General features: G+C 37.1%; 1 protein-coding gene and 1 long non-coding RNA gene across 5 annotated transcripts in view; both read right to left on the bottom strand.

The window, feature by feature from the left end:
* Positions 1–1,786: 1,786 nt before the first annotated feature.
* Positions 1,787–2,646, bottom strand: LOC129724719 (uncharacterized). The gene is made up of 3 exons (XR_008727948.1): positions 2,347–2,646; positions 2,175–2,285; positions 1,787–2,027 (listed from the first exon to the last, which is right to left on the bottom strand). It is a non-coding gene; the product is annotated as an uncharacterized LOC129724719 (long non-coding RNA).
* Positions 2,647–5,482: 2,836 nt separating this feature from the next.
* The window catches only part of LOC129722149 (protein enabled), a 59,563-nt gene continuing 43,188 nt past the window's right edge, over positions 5,483–21,857 (bottom strand). The window contains exons 4-10 of one of the 4 annotated variants that reach the window (XM_055675398.1): positions 11,395–11,503; positions 11,079–11,336; positions 10,877–11,011; positions 10,567–10,819; positions 9,257–9,342; positions 9,000–9,191; positions 5,483–8,917 (exon numbers count right to left, since the gene is read on the bottom strand). In XM_055675398.1, the coding sequence (XP_055531373.1) occupies positions 8,771–8,917; positions 9,000–9,191; positions 9,257–9,342; positions 10,567–10,819; positions 10,877–11,011; positions 11,079–11,336; positions 11,395–11,503 (1,180 nt within the window). In that variant the 3' untranslated portion in view covers positions 5,483–8,770. The remainder of the gene's footprint in view (positions 8,918–8,999; positions 9,192–9,256; positions 9,343–10,566; positions 10,820–10,876; positions 11,012–11,078; positions 11,337–11,394; positions 11,504–21,857) is intronic. The other 3 variants (XM_055675399.1, XM_055675400.1, XM_055675401.1) reach the window with 3 other exon arrangements.

Genomic DNA, 21,857 nt, shown 5'->3' with positions numbered 1-21,857 from the left:
AAATATCGAAATATGTCAAATAACTTTTTTATTTTAGGTGATTAAAAATAACAATGCTTAGCATAGACATGCATTTTTGGATGGCTTAAAACTTTGTAGAAGGTTTAAAAAATAAAAGAGAAATCTAAGAAAAAAGTTATAACGGCAAAGTGTCTAGTTTTGATATCAACTAAAAGTTTGTCGAAGACACCACTCGTCTATCTCAATCTGATGAAAAAGTAAATTCTCTATCTCACTTTTGGGTGGATTGATCACTCATCTTTCTAGAACGAAATATGCATTTTTGAATACATTGAAACTTATCCGAACATACATTATGGCTATAATCAACATTTATATTGCTATTCAATTAATCGCATGAAAACGGCAAAATAAAACACTGTGTGATGTGACGAGAGAAATGTTAAAATCATTAAGCATCCTGTGTTTCAGCAAAATGTCCCGTCTAGAAATACATCCAACGAAACGTGTCCCACGCCTTTGAAATGCCCCGCGGTTTCAACAGAATTGAACCACCTATGTCATATTTTTTCACTGCGACACTGTGATTCTTAGACTATCATTCTACAATCATTCTACTCATTTATCTGCCTCTTCACATCTATAACAGTTAAATCAAAGAAACGTAGGTACTAATATTACGCTGTCGAAACTTGATCTTTCTGTTTGTTGGACACAGACTTTGCGGCCAATTATTAGTATACAGAACAATTGCGGAACTAACGCTCCGATTTTATTATAACAATCTCTCCCAGGGTGGGTTTTAAAGCTATGACCACTGGCTTGTTAGGCCAACATCGTACCTTGAGACAAGCTAGGAGGTCTTAAGCTTAGATCAAATTTGTGCCGAAAAAAGGGTGTCCTGATTTCTACCTCTGACTAGATGGTATCCCTATACAGTAAGGTCGCTTTTTACGCGGTTTTTTTTTTCACGCGGGTTGCTTTCCTCCATTATTCAAAAACGGTACAAGATATCGACCTCATTTCAATCACGTTTTCCGTTTTTGGCCACGAGTGATCATATATCAGTTTTCACAATTTTGGTGTAAATACTCAAAATTTAAAATATTGCATTTTGGTCTCTAGATTTGCCACTATCATATTCAAACGAGATTTTAACGTCTTCGGACGGTTTTCTTTGTTATATTTGCAACTCAAAAAAGTCGTTTTTCACGCGGGCCCATACAAATTTGGAACGCATCCCCCGCGTAAAAAGCGACCTTAGTGTACATTCGTAGTACTAATAATTAGGAAATCGGAACAGTTGTTACACTGTTCAAATAACAAAATGCCTACAAATTGTCATTCCTACACAGTGATACATGTCTTCAAGAAACTGGAAGTTGTGTCCTCTCAACCACGACGAAGTACTTTTTCTTGATCAAATATTGGTTAACTAATTTGATAACTTCGAGTCAGTGTGCAGTTCCACTTTAAGCCTTGTTGAGTTTCTAAACATTTTGGCATAAGTTAGCTCACCTTCGATTATCTTGATTAATTCCATTATGGTGCCTGATCGAAGCATCGTTGCATTTGCCTGAGGTACTTGTAATGAATTGCACCAGCACATTTCGCAGTAATATTAATCGCAAACTGTGTGGCAAATACTGTTCCTTAATCAAATCAATCTTGACAATCAGCCGCACTAAAATACGACTATTCCTCGGTCACATAGTCGATCAGGTTGTTCATTTTTCGACAACAAAAATTGTCGATGTGTACAACAAAAATTTAATCCACCTCCGGACAGGTAGCAGGAATTTAATTCAAAAATAAGATCTCAGAATAGTAGGCGAAGCATTATTTATTTTTCATTATCTGTCACTCACAGAGGGTCTGACAAAAATTCCTGCATGGTATTAACAATTCACCTTTTTAGGGAAGTGCCCTACTTAGTCCTGGCCGATCGCTAGGATTTAACAATAGTACTAAACTGGCACGACACATGGCGGCCTAACGCAAGTCCCGTCGCTGCTGTTTGCCATTGATGATGTTCTTCAAGATACGTTGCTCAGTGTCGGCTGGTTCTGAAATTTAACACAAAAAAAACTCTTAGAAAAAGTGGTCCACAAATTCGCGAGAAAAAGAAACAACGTTCACACACACACGCGTTTTGGCTAGTGGGTGTAGTTAATTAAATATCAGTTGTTAATTTTCTTTAGAATCAAACTTACCTGATGCTTAGGCCGCTTGTAGGCCAGGCTAATTTCCTTATCGGCGAGCGTCTTTTTGTGGACCAATTTATAACAATGGAACGAGCACAAGTTGGTCGTGCTGTGTGACTCCTATAAAAAGTAGTTTTTTTGAGAATGAAGAAAAACTATTCTGCAACAAAAGAACACTTACTGTGAAATTACTCTGTCGTAGCACTATCCATATCTGTCGGCTCACACCTGTTCACCCTTTCACTTATTACAATATTCACCAAAATTTAGCAAAATAAACTGCTCAAGTATGCTGTCCAAGTCGTTCAAAAAACGTAAACAGTCAAGTTTTAATGCATTATGCAGGCCCATGACCCGCTTATTGTTTTTGCATCGGAGTTTGTAAATTTGGTTCCAATTGCATATTTCGCCAAACAAATTCTATTTATAAAAGGAAAATTTTAAGTAACCGCGATAGTCTTGTGTTGTAGGCATACGTTAACTATAAATGTTTCTCAAAAAAGACCATTTTATTATGCAAATTATAATAAAAACATATTTCATTTTCATTCATAAAAAAAACTGTTTGCCGTCAGGAGCCTCGGTCAATCGGCTTGACACACTTGACATTTCTCTCCTGACATTTAAACTTTTTTAACCCTTAAGTCTAGACATCAACCGTTTTTGCATAGACATCCACCTTTTTCGTATACGTATCGCATTCGTATGCGATACGAATGGATTCGTATGGTCTTTGTACGTAAACAAGAATGGCATTTTCGAACTCATTCGAATCCAAACTTTCGTACGAATGTTGGATACGAACGTAAACAAGAATGAAGGTGATTGTCTCCAAATGCCATTTTGAAATCCAAGATGGCGACTCCCGGTTTCTGAAAAACAGCCGAAAAGGACCTAATACCACCCAATGTAAGTGTGTCTTTATCCAGCATGACGCTCAGAGGCCAGAAATTGTCTCTAAATGCCATTTTGAAATCTAAGATGGCAACATCCGGTTTCTGGAAAACAGCTGAAAATGACCAAATACCACCCAATATGAGTGTGTCTTGAACCAGCATGACGCTCAGAGGCCTAAAATTGTCTCCAAATGCCATTTTGAAATCCAAGATGGCGACTTCCGGTTTCTGGAAAACAGCCGAAAATGACCTAATACCACCTAATATGGGTATTTCCGAAATCGTAATGATGCACTGAAGCCACAAATCGACCTCAGACACAGTTTGAATTGTTAGATGGCAACTTCCGATTTCTGGAAAACAGCCAAAAATGGCCGATTTCCATCCAATATGAGTATCTTCGGATCCAGAAAGGTACACAGGAGCTAAAATCGACCACAGCCACCATTTAGGATTCTAAAATGGTGACTTCCGGTGTCTGGAAAACAGTCTAAAATGACCAAATGCCACCCAATATGTGTATCTCCGGAACCAGAATGATGCAAGGAGCTAAAAATTGACCTCAGACACCATTTAGAATTGTAAGATGGCAACTTCTGGGAAACTGCCAAAAATGAACGAACACTATTCAATATGGATATTTCCGTAATCGAGATGATGCATAGAAGCCAAGCATTGACCCTGAACACCATTTTGAATTCGAAGATGACCACTTCCAGTTTCTGGAAAACAACGAAAATAACTGAATACCACCCAATATGGGTTTTTCCGGAATCAGATTGATGCAAGAAAAACAGCTAAAAATGACACCACCCAACATGGACATTTTCAGAATAAAGGTGATGTACAAAACCTATGTTGTCATTCCGACGAAACCAGTCATTTCAAACGATTTGTCTTTTGACTTTGATCATATCCTATCCAGCTTTCCACGAGACAGTGCACGCAGCCCTTTCTGACGTTTTCTGTAGGTCAGGGAATTTTCAATCGCAGTAACGGAGTAGGAAATATAACAACATGGTAACGTGGCGTAGCGCCTTCAACAAACAATGGGCATTTTGTTATTTAGATTTCATCGTGCGCATGCGCGGATCATAATAAACAAAACTGTTTATTAAAGTTGCTATGCTACGTTGCAAAAATTTTATGTTTCTCACTCCGTTACTGCGATTGAAAATTAGCCGACCTACACTGCCGTTCTAATCATAGTAGTCCCATGTTCTACACAAACCTTATGCACGCTGGGACAACTATGCTTGGAACGGCAGTACAGGAAACGTCAAAATGGGCTGCGTGCACTGTCCGCCATTACCGCTCGTGGAAAGCTGCATAGCTGATTTGTCGTGCATTTACAGACTATAAACGAATCGCAAGGAATCAATGACTTTGAAATGTTTAGAATTATCAAATTGAACGCATAAAGGGGCGAGACGAAGTTTGCCGGGTCAGCTATATGGTTTTCTATAAATATGTAAATTTTTAAAAACTAAAACTGAAAACTATAGAGGCGAACCTCAATCTTCATCATTTGCAGTTTGAAAGATTTCATAGCTCTTAGGGTTAGAAATTCATCAAAATGCTACGGACAAAAAAGAGCATAAAATATGAAGCATAAGACGCTAAGTCAGAATTTTCGAATAAATTTTAGCACAAATATAAAAACTAAATAACCCAACAAAGCGTAAAATACGAAATAAAAATGCTAGGACGCTGAAAATGCAATAATGCACGCTGATAGCCGACTCCAAAATAACGTAAAACGTGATTTTAAAAATAGCAAATCAATGCTAAACTATGGATAGAGAACGTTACAGAACAACGTCCCCAGTTTGTATTTTTTTCGCTTTCGATAGATTTTGTACATTGCAGTTTAACCAACAGCCAAGTATGCTACGGTAACATCAAAACTGCACATCACTCTGGCCAGATAAATATCGTCCAAATGCCAAATGTGTGCTTGAAGTCCTCTGAAATTCTGGCAGTACACACTGATATTGTAGTGTAGTGTTCATCAGAATTTACTGTTCATTGTCATTGTTCCATTGTTGAGATGTCCAATTTCTAATCGGAATATCAATTTCAATTGCAGAAGCAACGATTTTTCGAATGCTTTGGTTTTGCTCTATAAAAATATTCCTTCAATACAAAAAATTTTTTATGAATCTATCAAGCATCCAGTTTCGACGATCGACGATCAACGCATAATGTAAGATGCCAAATTCCTTTGTTGAACAACTGGGCATAAGCGCGGATGTTTGGGCTACACTTCAACCGGCATCTTCAAAAGGTCGTTTCACTTACTGCCTAATCTGTTTTAATTATTTCTTTTTTTTTATCTTTTATTAATCGCAATATTTTTTATCGTTAATTTTAAAAAATTTAGGTTATCTATGCATGTTTTCCTTCTGTTGACGTGTTGTATTGTGTGTGTGTGTGTTTATGTATTCCTCTCCACTGACGAGGCTATTATTAGTAACAATATTTGTTGCTTTCCGATGCAATCGACCTTGTTTTTGTTTCCCGGAAAACACTGTTTCGTTTCACGTAGTAAATCGTTAGTGAACTCTCCTACTTCATATTCGTTTTCTGTGTCTATTTTTTTCTGTCTTGTATATATTTATAATGTAAATAAAATAGTAAACATAAAATCACAAAATTATATAAGAGATATCCGTTATTCACAATTTGTCTCCGGTGCTCATCTCTCAGTTTGTCTCCCGAATCAGAATTTTAGATTTTGATTTCTTCCGCACATGTTGGAGTTTTTTTTTTGTCCAAATACAATTTGGTATATATTTTAATTATTTCTTACATTTCACTTGTAGCTTTTTTTGTAGGAAGCTTATAGGTTAAAGCATTGGAATTTGATACATGCTTTGTTCAAATATACAGACTACATAAACACCTTGCAACGTAAAAGAACAAAGCACATTAAATTGTGATTAGAGTGCGCAATAAAAGTAAGACAGGTTACAAACATCAGCACAAAACAAAATGACTAAATTTTTGGCATCCGGACGTATGTCACTATAGCACAAAAGAATATAAGTTAGTTAGTAGTAGTTAAGCAGGGTATATCCAAAAGTGATAAAAGTAGGCGCGATAAAGTTAAATCCTATACACATAAACTATTATAACGAAAGTAGTTTCGATACATGGCCAATTTCAGTTCGGTTCAAAAAACAGCGTACTCTTTGAGAACGCTCTTTTCGGTCTTTCAATGCGCTGAGTGGCAATGCAAGCCTCTGTTCTATATGTGATGCGCTTTTTACGTAGCAAAGTGCCGATTTGATTTACTTTAGTCATAGTTAGTATTCTTTAATACTGTGTTTTGAGACTTGCATTCCCGTCTACAGCGTTTTCATCACGGTTTTATTTGTTTTTTTTTTTTTTGTCTCGTTTCTTCTCCAGTACTCTTTTTTCAACACAATTATGCATACACCCAGAAGCGTCTAAGATATTTCAGGTATAATTTCGATATAAAAGGTGTCTAGAGCAGATATTTGTAACAAGGTTACGAAGAAATGCCTGACATAGAAATGCCTGACGAATTTGTTACAGGAGTACTTTCATTAGCTTTGCTTGCAGTTCTTCGCCTCTGATGGTTCTGCTCTAGATTAGCAATAAATAGGACCAGTTCACGTTTCTATCAAGCATTCCACAAGGCTGATATGGATGTAATGACAGTGCAGCGTAATGACAGTCCGTGCACGAAGAAATCAAAAGTTAAGGTTTAGACATTTCGATAATCTCTTCTCTTGACATTTCGGTTGACGGCATTTGACAAAAATCTTTTCAAATAATATGACACTTTCCTGTCGCAATTTTCAATGACTTTTTTAGAAAGCGTACAAATGGGGGAAAATATTCTACACATTCTACTGAATATGCTGACATCTTCGTAGACGGCAATTTGAGGGGCGCTGCATTCATTCGGTTTGAAACTTGCCAAACTTAGAATGTTAAATTTAAAACGTTCCGAAATCAGTAAAATGCTTTTAAAATGCGCCATGGAAATAATTAGCAGATAATAGATTGAGATTGAAAACCAAAATCAATACCACAACGAGGAACGATAAAATTCAATGATGGAAATACCGTTTTTTACAAGGAGTTATCATTTCATTGGCCGAAATTTCCGCTTCTTCAAACTATACCGTTTCGTTCCACAGGTGCACATTGTACGTGCTTGCTTGTTCGTATTAATTATAATAATAATAGTTTAGTATTTACACACTAAATGCATGCGTTTGATTTTCCTGTATTCCTATTGCCGGTTACGTTTGACAGCTAAAAACGGCGAAGATAACACACTAGACGAGTGGAATCAGCGTTCCGATCCAGTCAGCGTCTTGTGTAAATGTGTAAGGTATGTATGTATGAGAATTTGATGTCATATTATTCGCTTAGGTTAGATTATAGCCGCTTCTTTTATGATAGTTTGACCTTTCTACGTGTAAAAATGGCTGTGTGTTGCTATTTTGTAATGCGTTTTTATCTTCGATCCAATAGGTTTCGAATTAGTTTTTATTTCTTCTTCCTCTGCAACAGGCTCCATAACGTTCCTCTCGTTTCATCCGATAGTTACTTAAAGGACCCTTCAGGCGCCCTCTTTCGATTAACAACAATTACACGCGTTACACTTGCTAATGAAGGTTAGATTAGTAATGCAGCAAGTCGAAAAACTAAACGATAAACAAATCATAAAACATCGATCAGAGTTACCGAGCTCTTGAATTTAGAGTTTTTTTTTGTATTTTTCCCCAACTGTTAATGTTTTCACGTCGTACAACTAGATACTTTAGCTTTCCTTTTTTTAGATTAAATATTAATGGTCAATGTGTTTATTTTCCAGTTGCTCTATTCGGTTTTATGGAGTGAAATACGATGCTTCTGTTCAGTATGATTTTTGTCCTTTGCCGCTTCGTATGCCGTTTTCTGATTCTCGTTGAACGCGGGGTAAATTGTATTGATTTCTTTTATTCTATGACGAGATTATTGTAACCGACTTTAACTAACTCCGCCTGTCGTCTTTTATGAAAGGGTTTGCTTTTTTATAGACGTCGAATAAAAAATGTACCATACTTTCAATGTTATCTATACGGGTTTCGTTCCTCGCAGGTTAAAAGCCTTAATTGAAGTCTTCTATCCGGATAAGTTATATTGTTGATGATAAGTCGTTTAGTATTTGCTGTTGTGTTATTGTTGTTGCTGATAATATTCCCCTTGTTGTTTTCTACCCAATGAAAGTGTAATTGCTGTTTTTTTCTTCAATAATATTCGGTAGTTGGTGCTTCTAACGTAGCTGTATATTTATCAATTGTTCAAATTTGTAATTTCATATATACTTCCATATATAAACCTTTTCTTCATGCTCAACCATTGATCGCTTCGTCTAATTCTATTGCTATGCACCACATATGGAATCATGAATAAAAAAGAGGGTGTAAATCTTAGGGCGGGGTGCACGTATACCCGTCCGTTAGTCTAGAACCTATAAAAAGCTAACCCACGGCCGGGTACGCATTATACAACGTAACTCGGCAAATACCGGTTGGGTTAATTTGTGTTTCAAAAGCGTCCCATGACCCTCTAACCCAAGGTCTAACCCCAATCGTGACGTTCCGGACTCTAGCGTTAATATTTCTATCCAGCCTTCACAAATAATCAGTACGCGCAGTGTTACACGATACCGTAGTCGCAATATTTTTACCTCCGGTTGAATTCAGATTTAATAGCTTCTATAATTTCTTGTTTCGCCTTGGCAATTTCACTTCGCATCTCTCGCATTAGTTCCTCCTTGAAGTTCTCCAGCTCCACCGAGCTGGGAAGCGAAAAACTGTCACCATTGATTTGCTAAAAACAGTGACATATCAGCGGGACAGGTTCAATAACATTTTTTTCCGGTTGAAAAGAGAGTAAAAGTAAGATAATTTACCTTGAGTATCGTTTCTTCGCTGGCACTACCGAATCGCTTCCGCGATGGCTTTGGCGATTCGGAACCACTCAGGTTGCTACTGTTGGCGTTGGCTTGATTACTGCTGCCTAGCTTATGCGGAAGCGTACTTGACTTTTCCCAGGCTCGCTGGCGTGTCGAAGACTGAGACTGGGCATCGTCGTTGGAGTCCGGCTGTCGAATGGAGAAATGATTTAGCACGCGATGATTCAAATAGCGTTACCTTTGGAGTGGATTACCTCCTTCTTTTCTGCCTGTGCTCGTCGTCGCGCTAGCGTTTTTGCCATCTCATCCATCATTGATGCCATACCTGAAGAAGACCGTCCTACAAGGCGACAAAATTGGGGAAAGTTACAAAATGTTTTCTAGGTCATTAATTAAGCCAAACGAAAACAAAAACGAAAAATAATAAATCCCCTATCACAGAAATATAGTTATTTGTCAGGGGTTCAAGTTTATGTTTTCTGATTGACTCCCGTTTTGTGAAAATCTAAATTTTATACCAGGAATATAATTTCTCTGGTATCTCTGCACAACACTACAGTATATTTACTTTTAGCCATCAATTCCAAAGCACATTAATGAACAGTTACTACGTGTTTACTGTTTAAAATTCAAAAAATCTTTGCAACCGCAGATTATTGTTTTTTAAGGTGAAACGGGATTGTGGCCTTTTCCTATACAATTTTGAGGTTAGAGTTCTTTTTACTTCTGCATTTTGATCGTAAAAAATTCGGCTTCCACTAAATAAACAGCACTCAAATTGCTACTTCAGGCATGCAACAGTTGTGAAAACAATTGATAAAAGTTTCATGTACGTAGTCTTCATAAATCAAGAAAAAATTAGATTGCAAAATTCGAGTTGATCGCGACCACGTCCCGATTCACCTTAAGTTGCTGTGCTATTTAACGCTCATCTAGTTCATCATTTTAAGTTTCTTTAATAAAAATGCAGGACTATGTTTTACCGCAGGGTATGAATTCAAAATAAAATTATGATTTACGTTTATTATTTAAAAGCTGCTGAATAAAACATTTTCTTTTTTAACGATTTTAAAACTGCTTTAAACACAAAATTAATAAAAGCGGTCACAAAAAAGTAACAAAGATAAAATACAAAGACTTAGAAAACAATTGATACAAATTTTGCCTAAAAACATTGAGTAATTGATCAGGAGCTATCATAGCTTGGGATTTAACAAACCCAGCCGCTGCAACTAAGCTTGAATTTCATACTTCATGACTTCTCCTTCATCGGATGGACAGTGAAACAAACAGTAGCAGACCGAACTACCTAATAGGATATTAGGATATTATCCTATAACGAATGAGAAGTGATTTTTTGACGATTTGAACATGTGGACATGAAGACTAATGAGTTTGGTTAGTGTGATTAATTGTTAGCCAAATGTGTCTGTCCCGGTTCGAATTTTGATGACCAGCTTCGCACTCCGCCGCACGGGTAATGGTGTGGGAGGGGGGGGGACCAAACAAAAACAAAATCTACATGATTAAATGACGGGTGTTAGTACGGTGAGTGATAGACTACCTATGGTTCCATAATTACCACTACCTCCGCTAGAGGTGCTGCTACCGCTGTTCTCCGTGACGGTGGAAACCGGTGGCGCCGGAGTGATTGACTTCGGCGGTTGACTCCGTTTTAACTTGGCATTGGCGAGCTGCAGTGCGAGAGAATTAATTCCACCGTCCGATCCTTTTGCGCCGAGAAGACCGGCCCCTGGCGGTGGTGGTGGCGGAGGTGGAGCTCCGGCATTCGCCGGTGGAATCGGTGGTGCTGGTGGCTACGGATATAGGTGAATTAGTACGTTCAGACGACTGTCTGCTGGACGAATCCTTACCTGAGGAACATTGGATGGCGCCGAAAGTGGAAATGCTGGTGGCATCGGTGGAGGTGGTGCTTGCGGTGGGGTGCTCACCTGCTGCTGTAGTTGAGGCGCTGGCTGCTGAATCTGTTGCATTGGCATCTGTGGAACCTAGAACGGGATTGTACGGTAGAATCGTGCGATAGGAGGGCAGGTGCTTATGACAAAATTAACTCACCGGAGCTGCACCGTACGGGGGCTGTACACCGTAAGTGCCATTTGTTTGTCCATAGCTGTTTGTCTGTACCGCAGGCATTATCATTAGCTGCTGTCCGGCGTAGATCGGGTTTCCGTTACTGCTCGTGTTGGGCGAGCTGGTTGCCGTGGCGTAGATTGCGCCATTCGGCATCGGTGGCGTTGGAATTTGCGAGGCCATCTGATTAATCAACTGATTTTGATTCGATGCTACATAAATTGGTTGCTGATATTGTGGTTGCTAAAATGGTCACGTGTTGTAATTAATTGAGAATAAACAATTGCAGCTACCGCCTTACCGAATTGCTTCCATAAGTAATACTGTTTGTGCTGGTGTTGCTTTGCTGTGATGCATAAATAGGTTTCTGTGGTGTCGGAAGAACTGGCGGTTGAGGAACCGGAGGTGCACTGGAAATAAAAAGAAAACAATGTTGTAATGAAGATTTGAAAATCCACAGTGAATAAAAAAGCAGTTGTGCCAACAGATTGCGACGAAACACTGTGGAAACACACCCCAATAGCTTTAAACCGTACATTTTACATTTCGCTCTACTTAACATTGACCAATTTGTGATTTGTGGAAATGTAGATTAGCCTCTATGCAATCTAGCGTTACATGAATTACTTTGCACCCCGACTGTCGCTGGAAGGGCAACGGTTGCACGTGGACACATCTATTATTGACTCTAGTGGCTTATGGCATTTCCTAACAAAAAAAAGATGCTGCATTACAAAATCTCGTGCCCGTCGACATCTTGCGAAATTATAGTACTCGCCTGTCCTTTGGATTCAAGAGTACTCGAGCGAATTTTGCTCCGTCATCGCAATCAAACCGGCCCTTGGTAAACCAATGCAACTACGGTTCTACACACCATAGCGGTAGGTACAGCAGCTCCCTTGCTGCTGCTGCTGCAGTCAGATGATTTTGCTCTAGTTGATTTTTTTTCTTTCTTTTCTGCAGGGTACTAACCATCGTGGTAGGTTCTGGTATACTAGTTGTAGTAGTTTAACAAGCATCTTTTGCTTATGTTTTCTACTTCTCATCAGTGTTCGTTCCATACCGTCACCATCTTAGTGCAGAAGGGAGGAACAACAATAATATTATGCAAATCATTACTTGTTTGTGCTTTGTGTACGAAGTACACACGAACTTGCAAGCTTGTTTCAGGTCTATGATGGCTTCTGTACAGCTGATGTATACCGCCAAGTTCATTCCAGCGACAGCCACCCTAGTTTCGTTGGTTATGTCGCCATCTATTTGTGGAATGGTGCCGTGCCGTTGTCGTAATTTGATATTCATTGCTGAAGCTAGGAATTTTTTATTCGATAACTACTACAGAACCATTCACCTCGAACGCACTTCTCGGTGTACGAGGGGGGCAGAAGCATGATGTACCTTATCATTCTTAGCCGTGGAGAAGCCGACCTATTTTCGTTCTCAGTCTTCGAGAGGGTACTCACTACGTGTGGAAAAAGAAGTCCTTTTGCATGACCATTTTGTTCACTACTTGACTCTCCTGAGGAGTGTATACCTGCTGTTATGAAGAAATTGAAACGTTACACCTGGTTTGATGGCTTTATTATGGCCATCTGTAACGAACTCAATTTATGAACGCAATAATCACTTCACGATTGAGTTACGGAAGTAGAGCGCATAAAAAAACCCTTTGTGCCAATTTTCTGCCAGACTAAATTTGGTTGAACGGACATGCATGCCAATTAGGAATCAACCCAAATGAAGCTTGCCAAATTAGCTACTTCTGGAACAAATAAAAGTTCGATGCTAAGTGACTGAAGAAGGTATCAAGCATCAACATCTGACAGTTTATCGCGAAAGGGTTTTGGGGTCAATAACTTGTGAAGAAAATTCACGAGTAAATGGAAGTTGTACTCAGAACACTCAGGCAATTTTTTACATAAATAATATTTTTTTCGTGCCCTTTAAATGATTTTCATGGTCACCAGGGTCCAATGCTAATTTCATTCCGCCTAATATTACTGAAGTATATGCAGAAAATTCTATGTGTACCGGTCTTCGTCTAAGATTTAGGTAAAAACTTTATCAGGGTGGTGAACAAATTTTTCTGAAGATAATTCCCCGATTTTCCTGATATTTTTAAGCGTTCAGCACAAAAAGTGCAACTTAGATAAACACAGCTCTGAAATGCCAATGAAAAAAAATGTTCAATCGGATATGAAACCAAACACTCGCATTGTTTGTTTCAGCGCTAAACTGCCGCTCTTCGCATGTCCGTCCCATAGCAAAAAATCTCAAATGGTGAAAACGTCGATTAAATTATTTAAGCAAATTTCGGTCATTTCGTGTCCGCATAGCTTGTCCTAGTAAGAAATTGTTATCAATTGGTTAAACTAAGTATGTTCAAGTCAATTGACTTGAAAAATGACATAAATTATATTTTTCTATTAACATAACAGCAATGTGACGGACATGCGAATAATTTTCGATCTGATCAACTGAATTTTCGCATAACCGTCTCGTAACGAAAAGTGTTGCTTTAGGGTATCCGACAACTTCGGCAGCAGTTCTCTTTGGCAGGTTTTCTACAGCATTCTAATGCACAACCCGTCGAAGAAAACTGCAACCGAAATAGTACGATACCCTACTTTTCCCATTTTTTGTCATAATTATCAATTATTTATTACCCCTTTTCCCGCGGGTGATGCCATATTGTATCACCAGATATCTAAACTTGAATTACAATTCATCAGCTATACTTGAAACTATGAACGATGAAACTATTAAATATGGTTAGAGAACAGATCGATCTTCAATATGCATCACAGTTGGAGAGTAATGTGAGTTTGTGGGCCCTTTTTTTTGTGGTAAAAACTGATTTCTCCGCGGGGAGATGGTTTATGATAAAAATGTGTAACAAGAGGGTATGGTAGTAAAGAGTTGTTTAAAAATTACGTACACATTTTAAAGAGAAGGGAGAAGTTTCAAACATATGTGATAAAACGAGTAAGAATATGCAAATAGCGCGACATGCAAGTAAATTATTAAATTTATTGTGTAAAATGTATATGATTAGAGTTTAATTCAGAATAATAAACATTTCCATTGCATAGCATGGTTAAAAAAAGAACACTTTAGGACATCAGTTAGTCCCCACAGGATCAATAAAATGAACGCGACTGTTATGCGAATATTTTCGACATGGGACAACACAAACGAGTTTTGATTTTCCATATTTCACGAACAAAGTTTACTATTTTATCATTTTTTTTAAAAGCTTGAGATGATTTTAAACAGATTCCCACGAAAAAGTCAAAATCATCAAAAATCGATATGGGACGGATATGCGAAGAGCGGCAGTAAAGTGCCGTTTAAATGAAAAACCGCGACACAGTTGAATATTGTATCCTTGTTTTACAATTTGCCCTTATATTCCTTGATTGAAAAACAAATTGCCTTGACATTCCCCGATTTTTGCCCTGTTTACATTCTGTTTTCACCAGGGGATTGGTGTGGCTGTCAAACTGCTTACATTTTCCGTCTACCACTCATTGATTCTGGTACCATCGTACCATCTGGTACCCGCTTTTTGGTTGATTTGCCCTAAAACAATTGAAATAGAGTAAACGTCTCATAATTGCCATTGACTCATTTTCGAATAGTTATGTTTATAAATGGAAAAAATCAAGACTTAGCAATCGTTTTCAGTACAATGTGCACTTTCAATGAATAAGATATTGTGTGTAAACATTTTAAGTAAAATTTAGATGCCATAATGAATTAAACGCACTTAGCATGTAGTTACCATAGAAAAAATAGAACAGTGGCGCCTAGGGTTTGCAATATTCCCGAAAATAGTTTTCCCGGGAAACGGGAATGAAAAATCTCATTTCCCGGGAATTCCCGGGAACCGGGAAAGGAAAGAATCCTTAGCAAAAATGAGATTTCAAATAAAGTTTACTAATAAAAAGTTTCAAACAACCGTTTACAATTTAATTATCAATTGAAGAACAAAATTTATTCAAGTTCACTCCAGAAATTCATGAACAATCGTCTATCAATCGCCTCGGTTCCGCTGACAATTTTTCGTTAGGCCCAAATAATGTAGTTCCCTTCTGTAAAACTTTGCTTAAGATCGCTGAATCACCGCTGGTGTCTGATTTCTAAAATACTTCTAAATCACCGATTCCAGCTCTTGCTACATTTCATTAGAAACTGAAGAGTCCAATACTTTTAGTTTGTTGAAGATAAAGCTGAGTGTTTGGCAACCAGATTTTAGAGCATTTGAATGCCTTCGTAATTAATGTGAAATCGCGGCCAAAACTCAAGTTACACAGACTGAGTTTTATTATTTATTTATTTCTGGTCGCATTGATTTACGGGTTTAAATTTTTTTTATTAATTTACAGGTTTCAATTGTTTTCTGTCAATAAAAAAAGAAAAAATCAAGCAACTATCCGCTTAGTAGTGAACTCACTAGCAAAAAAAGACATGAGACGAAGAAAATATTTCTTAATTTATCGTTTACTGAATAAGACAGCATATATTTTTGACAAATAAATTAAGCAAATAATTTGATATTACACGCAAAAATTGATCGTCGTTTCAAGCAAATATTTGCTTCGTATAATGCACACTATGGTTCTGCTCTACTTTTCTACGACGTAAGTTTCGTGTTTTGTCAGGGTTGATATTTGTTGACACTCTTGAGGGAAAGTGAAAAAAAGCATCCAAAAACGTTATTTTTTTACAATCCTTTCAGAGTTCTCCCTTCCCGCTTTTTGCATGGAAGTGAACTGTCAAAACACCTCATTATATTTCATGCGATGGAAGCAAGACAACAAAATCAGTTTATCAGTTAACAAGGATTGTCAAGGCATCGGTCAGTGTCAGTGAAAAAGTATTTCGGTGAGGTTTATTTTGGTTGAGTGGGCTGTTTGTTTTTCTTTTTCGCTTTGAAGTGAAAATCATTTGGTTGGATTTGTCGTCAAATTTTATTCTGTAACCGTGAACGATGCGCACGATCTATTTCATCTGAGTATAACAGCCCGTTACTAGAACCAGTGTGTGTATCTGAAAGAGTGCTGCGATCATTGGAAGTGAAAATTGAAAATGATTGGCTGTAATTTTTGAAGAATTTTGCTTGGGAAAATGACTTTTATCAGCCCTGGTTTTGATTCGATATTTAGTTTTATTGCAATATTGTATGGAAAATTTTCCGAGGAGCTCGGGAATCCCGGGATCCCGGGAATCAATATTCCTATTCCCGGGAAAAGTCAATTCCCGGGAAATTGTTCCCGGGATTGCAAACCCTAGTGGCGCCTATTTTAATCAGTCGAGAAAACGGGCCTCAATCAAACTCGAAATTTGATCAATATTGACAATTTCAATAAAGGAAACGAAAAACTCTGATTATCTAGTTATCTTACGAATATATAAAATATCGTCCATCACAAAGAAATATTTGAACGAACATTAAACGAAGAAAATCAGGTGCCTTTTGGCTGCTTAAGAAAATACCTTGCAAAACAGATGCAATCTGCTTATACTAGGTTCAGAGTGATCGAAATAGTGTCCCTCGATTGGGAACTTCAATTGTTTATTGACAAAGTTTGCTAAATCAGTTATTTAATTTGAAATTAAGGGCTGACGGAGAAAAAGATAATACTGGTCGAAAAAAGATGCTGTTTGTCGCTTCAACGTTATGTTTACGAGAAAACTCATTTAAGTCTCTGAGAAAACGTTGGTGACTGGGGTCACCAAATTTCACAGGAATGACTAAAAACCTATAATCTTTAATTTTTTTTCTAGTTTGAGTTTTATGGCCACACCTGTGTTGACCAGTGTAATGAACAAGCTGGTATACACTAAAGTCGCTTTTTACGCGGGGGATACATGCCGCGTAAAAAAACCGCGTAAATCCCGGAATCCGCGTAAAAAAACCGCGTAAATTCCGGAATCCGCGTAAATTCCGGAATCCGCATAAAAAAAAACCGCGTAAATTCCGGAATCCGCGTAAAAAAACCCGCGTTAATTCTGCATTCTGAGTGAAGGAAAACCGAAATCCGCGCAAAAAAATACCGCGTAAATTTCGGAATCCGCGTAAAAAAAACGCGTAAATTCCGGAATCCGCGTAAAAAAAGCCGCGTAAAAAAACACGTAAAAAGCGACCTTAGTGTACTTATGTTTGTATTTGAAGTAAAATACTCATGCCGAGTATTTCGTTTCAATACACAAGACGCTGTATAAGCTGCCTAAAATAGCTTTCCTAACCTAAATCTTAAAGTTTTGCTCCAAAACCCTCTGCAAATAGCGCGTTATTAAACAGGAAACATCCAGGGCTTTCGTACAGTGTTCAAAATGTTGGTCGCCATCTTTAATTCGCCGCTTTTTTGAATCAAATAAATAAACGCGTTTAACCAGTTTTAACTCACTGAACGCAAATATCCATTGAACTAACGCATAAAGAAGTGTGGACAAAAATTGTCGATTTTTCATGGGTTTACCTTAACACGCACTGACGAAACTATCCATGCAGCATCAATCATAGTAACCCATGAGTCAGCAGAAAAAAATTGACAGCTCTACCAATCGAACTCTAACCGTAATGACGAAAACAGTGAGTGTCAGTGGCGTTCGAAGAACGGTACCCTACCACGTCGAAAATCGTGCGCACTTTTTGGATGCCGAATACTTAACAAGAAGCTCCAAAGGATGCTGAAGAGGAGGACCGAGAGAAAATTGGCTATGTCACTGTGTGCACTCGGCCGGGAGGTCGGTACAACCGGCCAAACAGTGAAAAAGTTCCTGGCGAACATGAACATACATGTCAGTTCCGTTCACTGGTCTCGGAGGGCAATGCAGGCAATGACGCAGCGGCAGCGACTGAATAAGATGGTCAAGTGGATTTTTCCGGCGAATTGTGATGTGGCGGTGGTGAATGACGACGAGATCTATTTCATGTTGGATGGTAACGTCTGGCAGGGCACTTCGTGTATTACATCCCCCACGAAGGAAGTGAGCTCCGAGGTGAAGTTCGTTTTACACACTAAATACCTAAAGAAGGAGCTGCTGGAGCTGACAGTCAGCGAGAAGGGTATGTCGAAGCCGCTCTTCTTTCGCACCGGCCTGGCCGTGAACGGAGTAATTTATACTCGAAGCGTCCCCCAGCTGCGTCTTATTGAGAATTTCTGAGTAAACCTGAAGCGTAAAATCTACTCCAACAATTTTGTCACGAAAACTGAGGAAGAATTGATATATGAAACGAAGAAAAAACTCAAAACCATGCTTACACATGTCTCGCAAGGGCATATTTTTTTTGTAAGTAAGCTAAAATAATTACCTTTCATGGGAAATTTATCAAACTCAATTACCTGTCTTAGTTTTTTTTTATCACCATCCGAAAAAAATCAATTTTTTAATGCAAACATTATAAAAAGAGCCACACATTTTGTGGATCACACTTCCAGGTACCACTTACTTAGAAGTTTTAAATCAGTTGGTTTTGAAAAACAAAAATTCAATACTTCTGCTCAAATAGGTCTAATCAGTGGCGTCGGGTCCACCTGTGCAACATGTGCACTGCACAGGTACCCTATTCCCAAATATCCGAACATATGCAATTATCGAAATATTATAACCTTTAAAAACAAGTTAGCATACTAGCGAAACCCTTCAATTCAAAGCATCAAGCACTTTAGTTTGATTTTCTCATTTCATTTAAGGTGAAACGGGACGTGGTCGCGATCAACTCGAATTTCGCAATCAAATTTTTTCTTGATTTATGAAGACTACGTACATGAAACTTTGATCAATTGTTTTCACAACTGTTGCATGCCTGAAGTAGCAATTTGAGTGCTGTTTATTTAGTGGAAGCCGAATTTTTTACGATCAAAATACAGAAGTAAAAAGAACTCTAACCTCAAAATTGTATAGGAAAAGGCCACAATCCCGTTTCACCTTAAGGAAAAAGAACTTGAATAAATGTTTGGTCAGGGTGGCCACTCATTTTACATTTTCGAGTTCCCGCATTTTTCCCGCATGATTGCAAGAAATTCCCGATTGTCAAAAACGGTACCTAGGTTATGTTCTATCGACGGTTGAACGTCAATTTTTGTACCTTAAATTGGAAGTAATAGCGCATATCACTTCTACCGAATTTGCTCGGGACATTCTACACAAACAGTTGATTAGTTACATAAAATGCAACTTTTGCCTTTCCATGGTAGACAGGTTAAATATAATTTTTGCGATTTTCTCAAATATGCAAATCTTCCATTCAGCAGTCAATAATCGTATTAGCTATTTTGTGCATTCATTATGTGTGTCTATCTGTCTTCTCAAAATATGATATAAGCATCGTTTTTATTCAACGCATAACAACCTATTAGGGGAACAACAACAAACAAATCAGCACTTCCGTTGTTCAAATCATCAGCAAAAGTCATGGGAAGTTGAGGGTGAACAGAAAAATACTTAACCTAAGAGTAAAAATATTTTGATTGAATTGATTATGCAGGGAACAAAACTTGTGACATGGCTTTGCGTTATTTTTTCTCAAATTAAAGATAATGTTATTTTACGTTCAGGAAAAATACTGCGATTTAACTGTATTTCGTTTATCACGCGTTAAATAGATTCAAAACTTTTCAGAAGTGAATTCACAACTTTTTCAGCATTTTGATTTGCTAATCCATCAAAGTTGCATCTCTCTGGTCATCTGCCAATATCTTCAACTTGTTTGCATCCAGCGCTCAAAATGGTCAAGCTGATAAAAAAAGGACATTGGGGACTAACATTTCAGAATAAGTGATTTTGAAACCTAAAAAATAACCTGGAAATCAGGAAAAAGATCCTTAATTATTATTTATCAAATTAAAAGTCTTTTACTGAACGAACATGTCTTGCAGAAACCGTTGAAAAGTAAACAAATTTATTTTTAATTTCTTTTAAACTTTTCAAGAAAAAAAATGTTTCCTGAATTAATAAGGATTTTTTCTAAAGAATTTTAAGTTTTTATTTCTCCATGATCATCAATGTTCAGTTTACGTTATGCAGTTTTTAAAAAATATAATAATATTTTCAAAAATCAGCTCTTTGAAATGTTTAATTTAAAATATTTTTGATACTCAACTACTGCCAACAACTTTGTCGAAAGCGACGCCTCTGGGTCTAATGAAAAATAGCCTCAATCATCTTTGTTTGAACTAGATAAAAACATACTACTGACGCACAATTTCACGAAAAATTGGATACGACTATTTTTGATCTTGCTCAAGCTTTGCACAGATGTTTCTATGGGCTAGAGATGTCATTTTGTGCTCTTAGTATTTTTTTTTTAATCACGACACAGGATTTATGTGAAAATGGTGTTGATGACATTTTGGAGTTCGGTAGAACGGTTCGTTTGATATTTCCAAAAAAAATTAGTCTTTTTGTCTTTTCGATTTTTTTATAAGAAAATCAAACAGAAAAAAAAGAAAAAAAATCAAGTAAAAAGTTTAAAATTTAATAAAAAGGTTGAAAAAAGAACCATAACGGTTTGTTTAATGTCTTCGGCTAAGTTGTCAACAGTAATTGTGCCCAATTGTAATAATTATGATTGAAGTATCCCAAAAAACCCAATTTTGAAAAATCCTAATTCTTTCTACAAAAACTACATAATGTTAGCCAGATATTGATGATTGTTTGAACTTAAAAAAATGAAATTAAAAAAAAATCATTCAACATTCGGCAAGGGGGAACGTGTAGGTAGGCTAAGGTACAGCGCCTGAGTTATTTATCCAACCAAAGAATGAATTGTATATTTTTGATCAAGCATTCCAATGAACGCATGGTTTTCGCTGGAGAACCACGGACAAATTAAGAAAAACGTGTGTTTTCCTGAATATCAATAATTTTTCGAGCTTAAACTCAAAATAACTCGAAAACCGATGCCTTTAGAATGTTAACTACCAAGAGCTTTTTGATTTAAAATGACTCTCTGCATCTTTTAAAATCATCAGAATACAAATATTTTGAAAAATGTTTGAATTAGAATTTTTATAAAAAAATTTATTTACCATGAAAAAAATATTTTTCATTTTTCCATCCTGGATTTTTTTTTAAAAGTTGCGTATTAACTTCAAGTTTCTTTTAAAAAAAAAATTGAAAAAACATTCAATCCTTTTTTTTAATTAAAATTTAATGTTTATTTTTAATTTTTTTTGGTCAGAAATTTTTTTTATATAATGTATATTTTTTATGATGTATTTTCAATTTCCTACAACTCATTCTCAGACAGTTTTTCTATACAACCAACGGTTTCTGGGCTGCAATATTCCGAATAAAACCTATGCCAAAAGGCATACGCCCTTTTAGAATCATGGGTGTAAAAAATCTCTCATCTGTGAAAAATGCTCAGTTTGCTAAGCCAAAGTGTGCAAAGTTTCATTCAAATCAAAAATGGTCGATTAAATTTTCGCGTATTTCCAGATCATTTGGCGCGATTCTGCTCAAGAGCAAAATTACTGTCAACAACTTTTCGGAAGACATCATACATCATATAATAAGTAGTTCCTTGATTGTTTTCCCTGAATTTTTTCTCGATGTTGTTTTTTTTTTTTAAAAACAAATTATCATCTAAAACTCTGTCGAACATTAAGCAAACCGTTTCGCATTCAACAAGCAATCTTTTTTGAAGAGTACCTGTTGAACTACAACGTATTTAATCTGTTTTTAACGTTTAACGAGCGTGTACATTTGTATTTACATATTTCCGCTGAAAATTTAGTGAAATCTATAGAG

Source organism: Wyeomyia smithii, chromosome 2, assembly GCF_029784165.1.
Source record: "Wyeomyia smithii strain HCP4-BCI-WySm-NY-G18 chromosome 2, ASM2978416v1, whole genome shotgun sequence".
Lineage (NCBI taxonomy): Eukaryota > Metazoa > Arthropoda > Insecta > Diptera > Culicidae > Wyeomyia > Wyeomyia smithii.
Note: the sequence above shows the minus strand (reverse complement) of the source record. Positions and strands in the feature narration are given on the sequence as shown.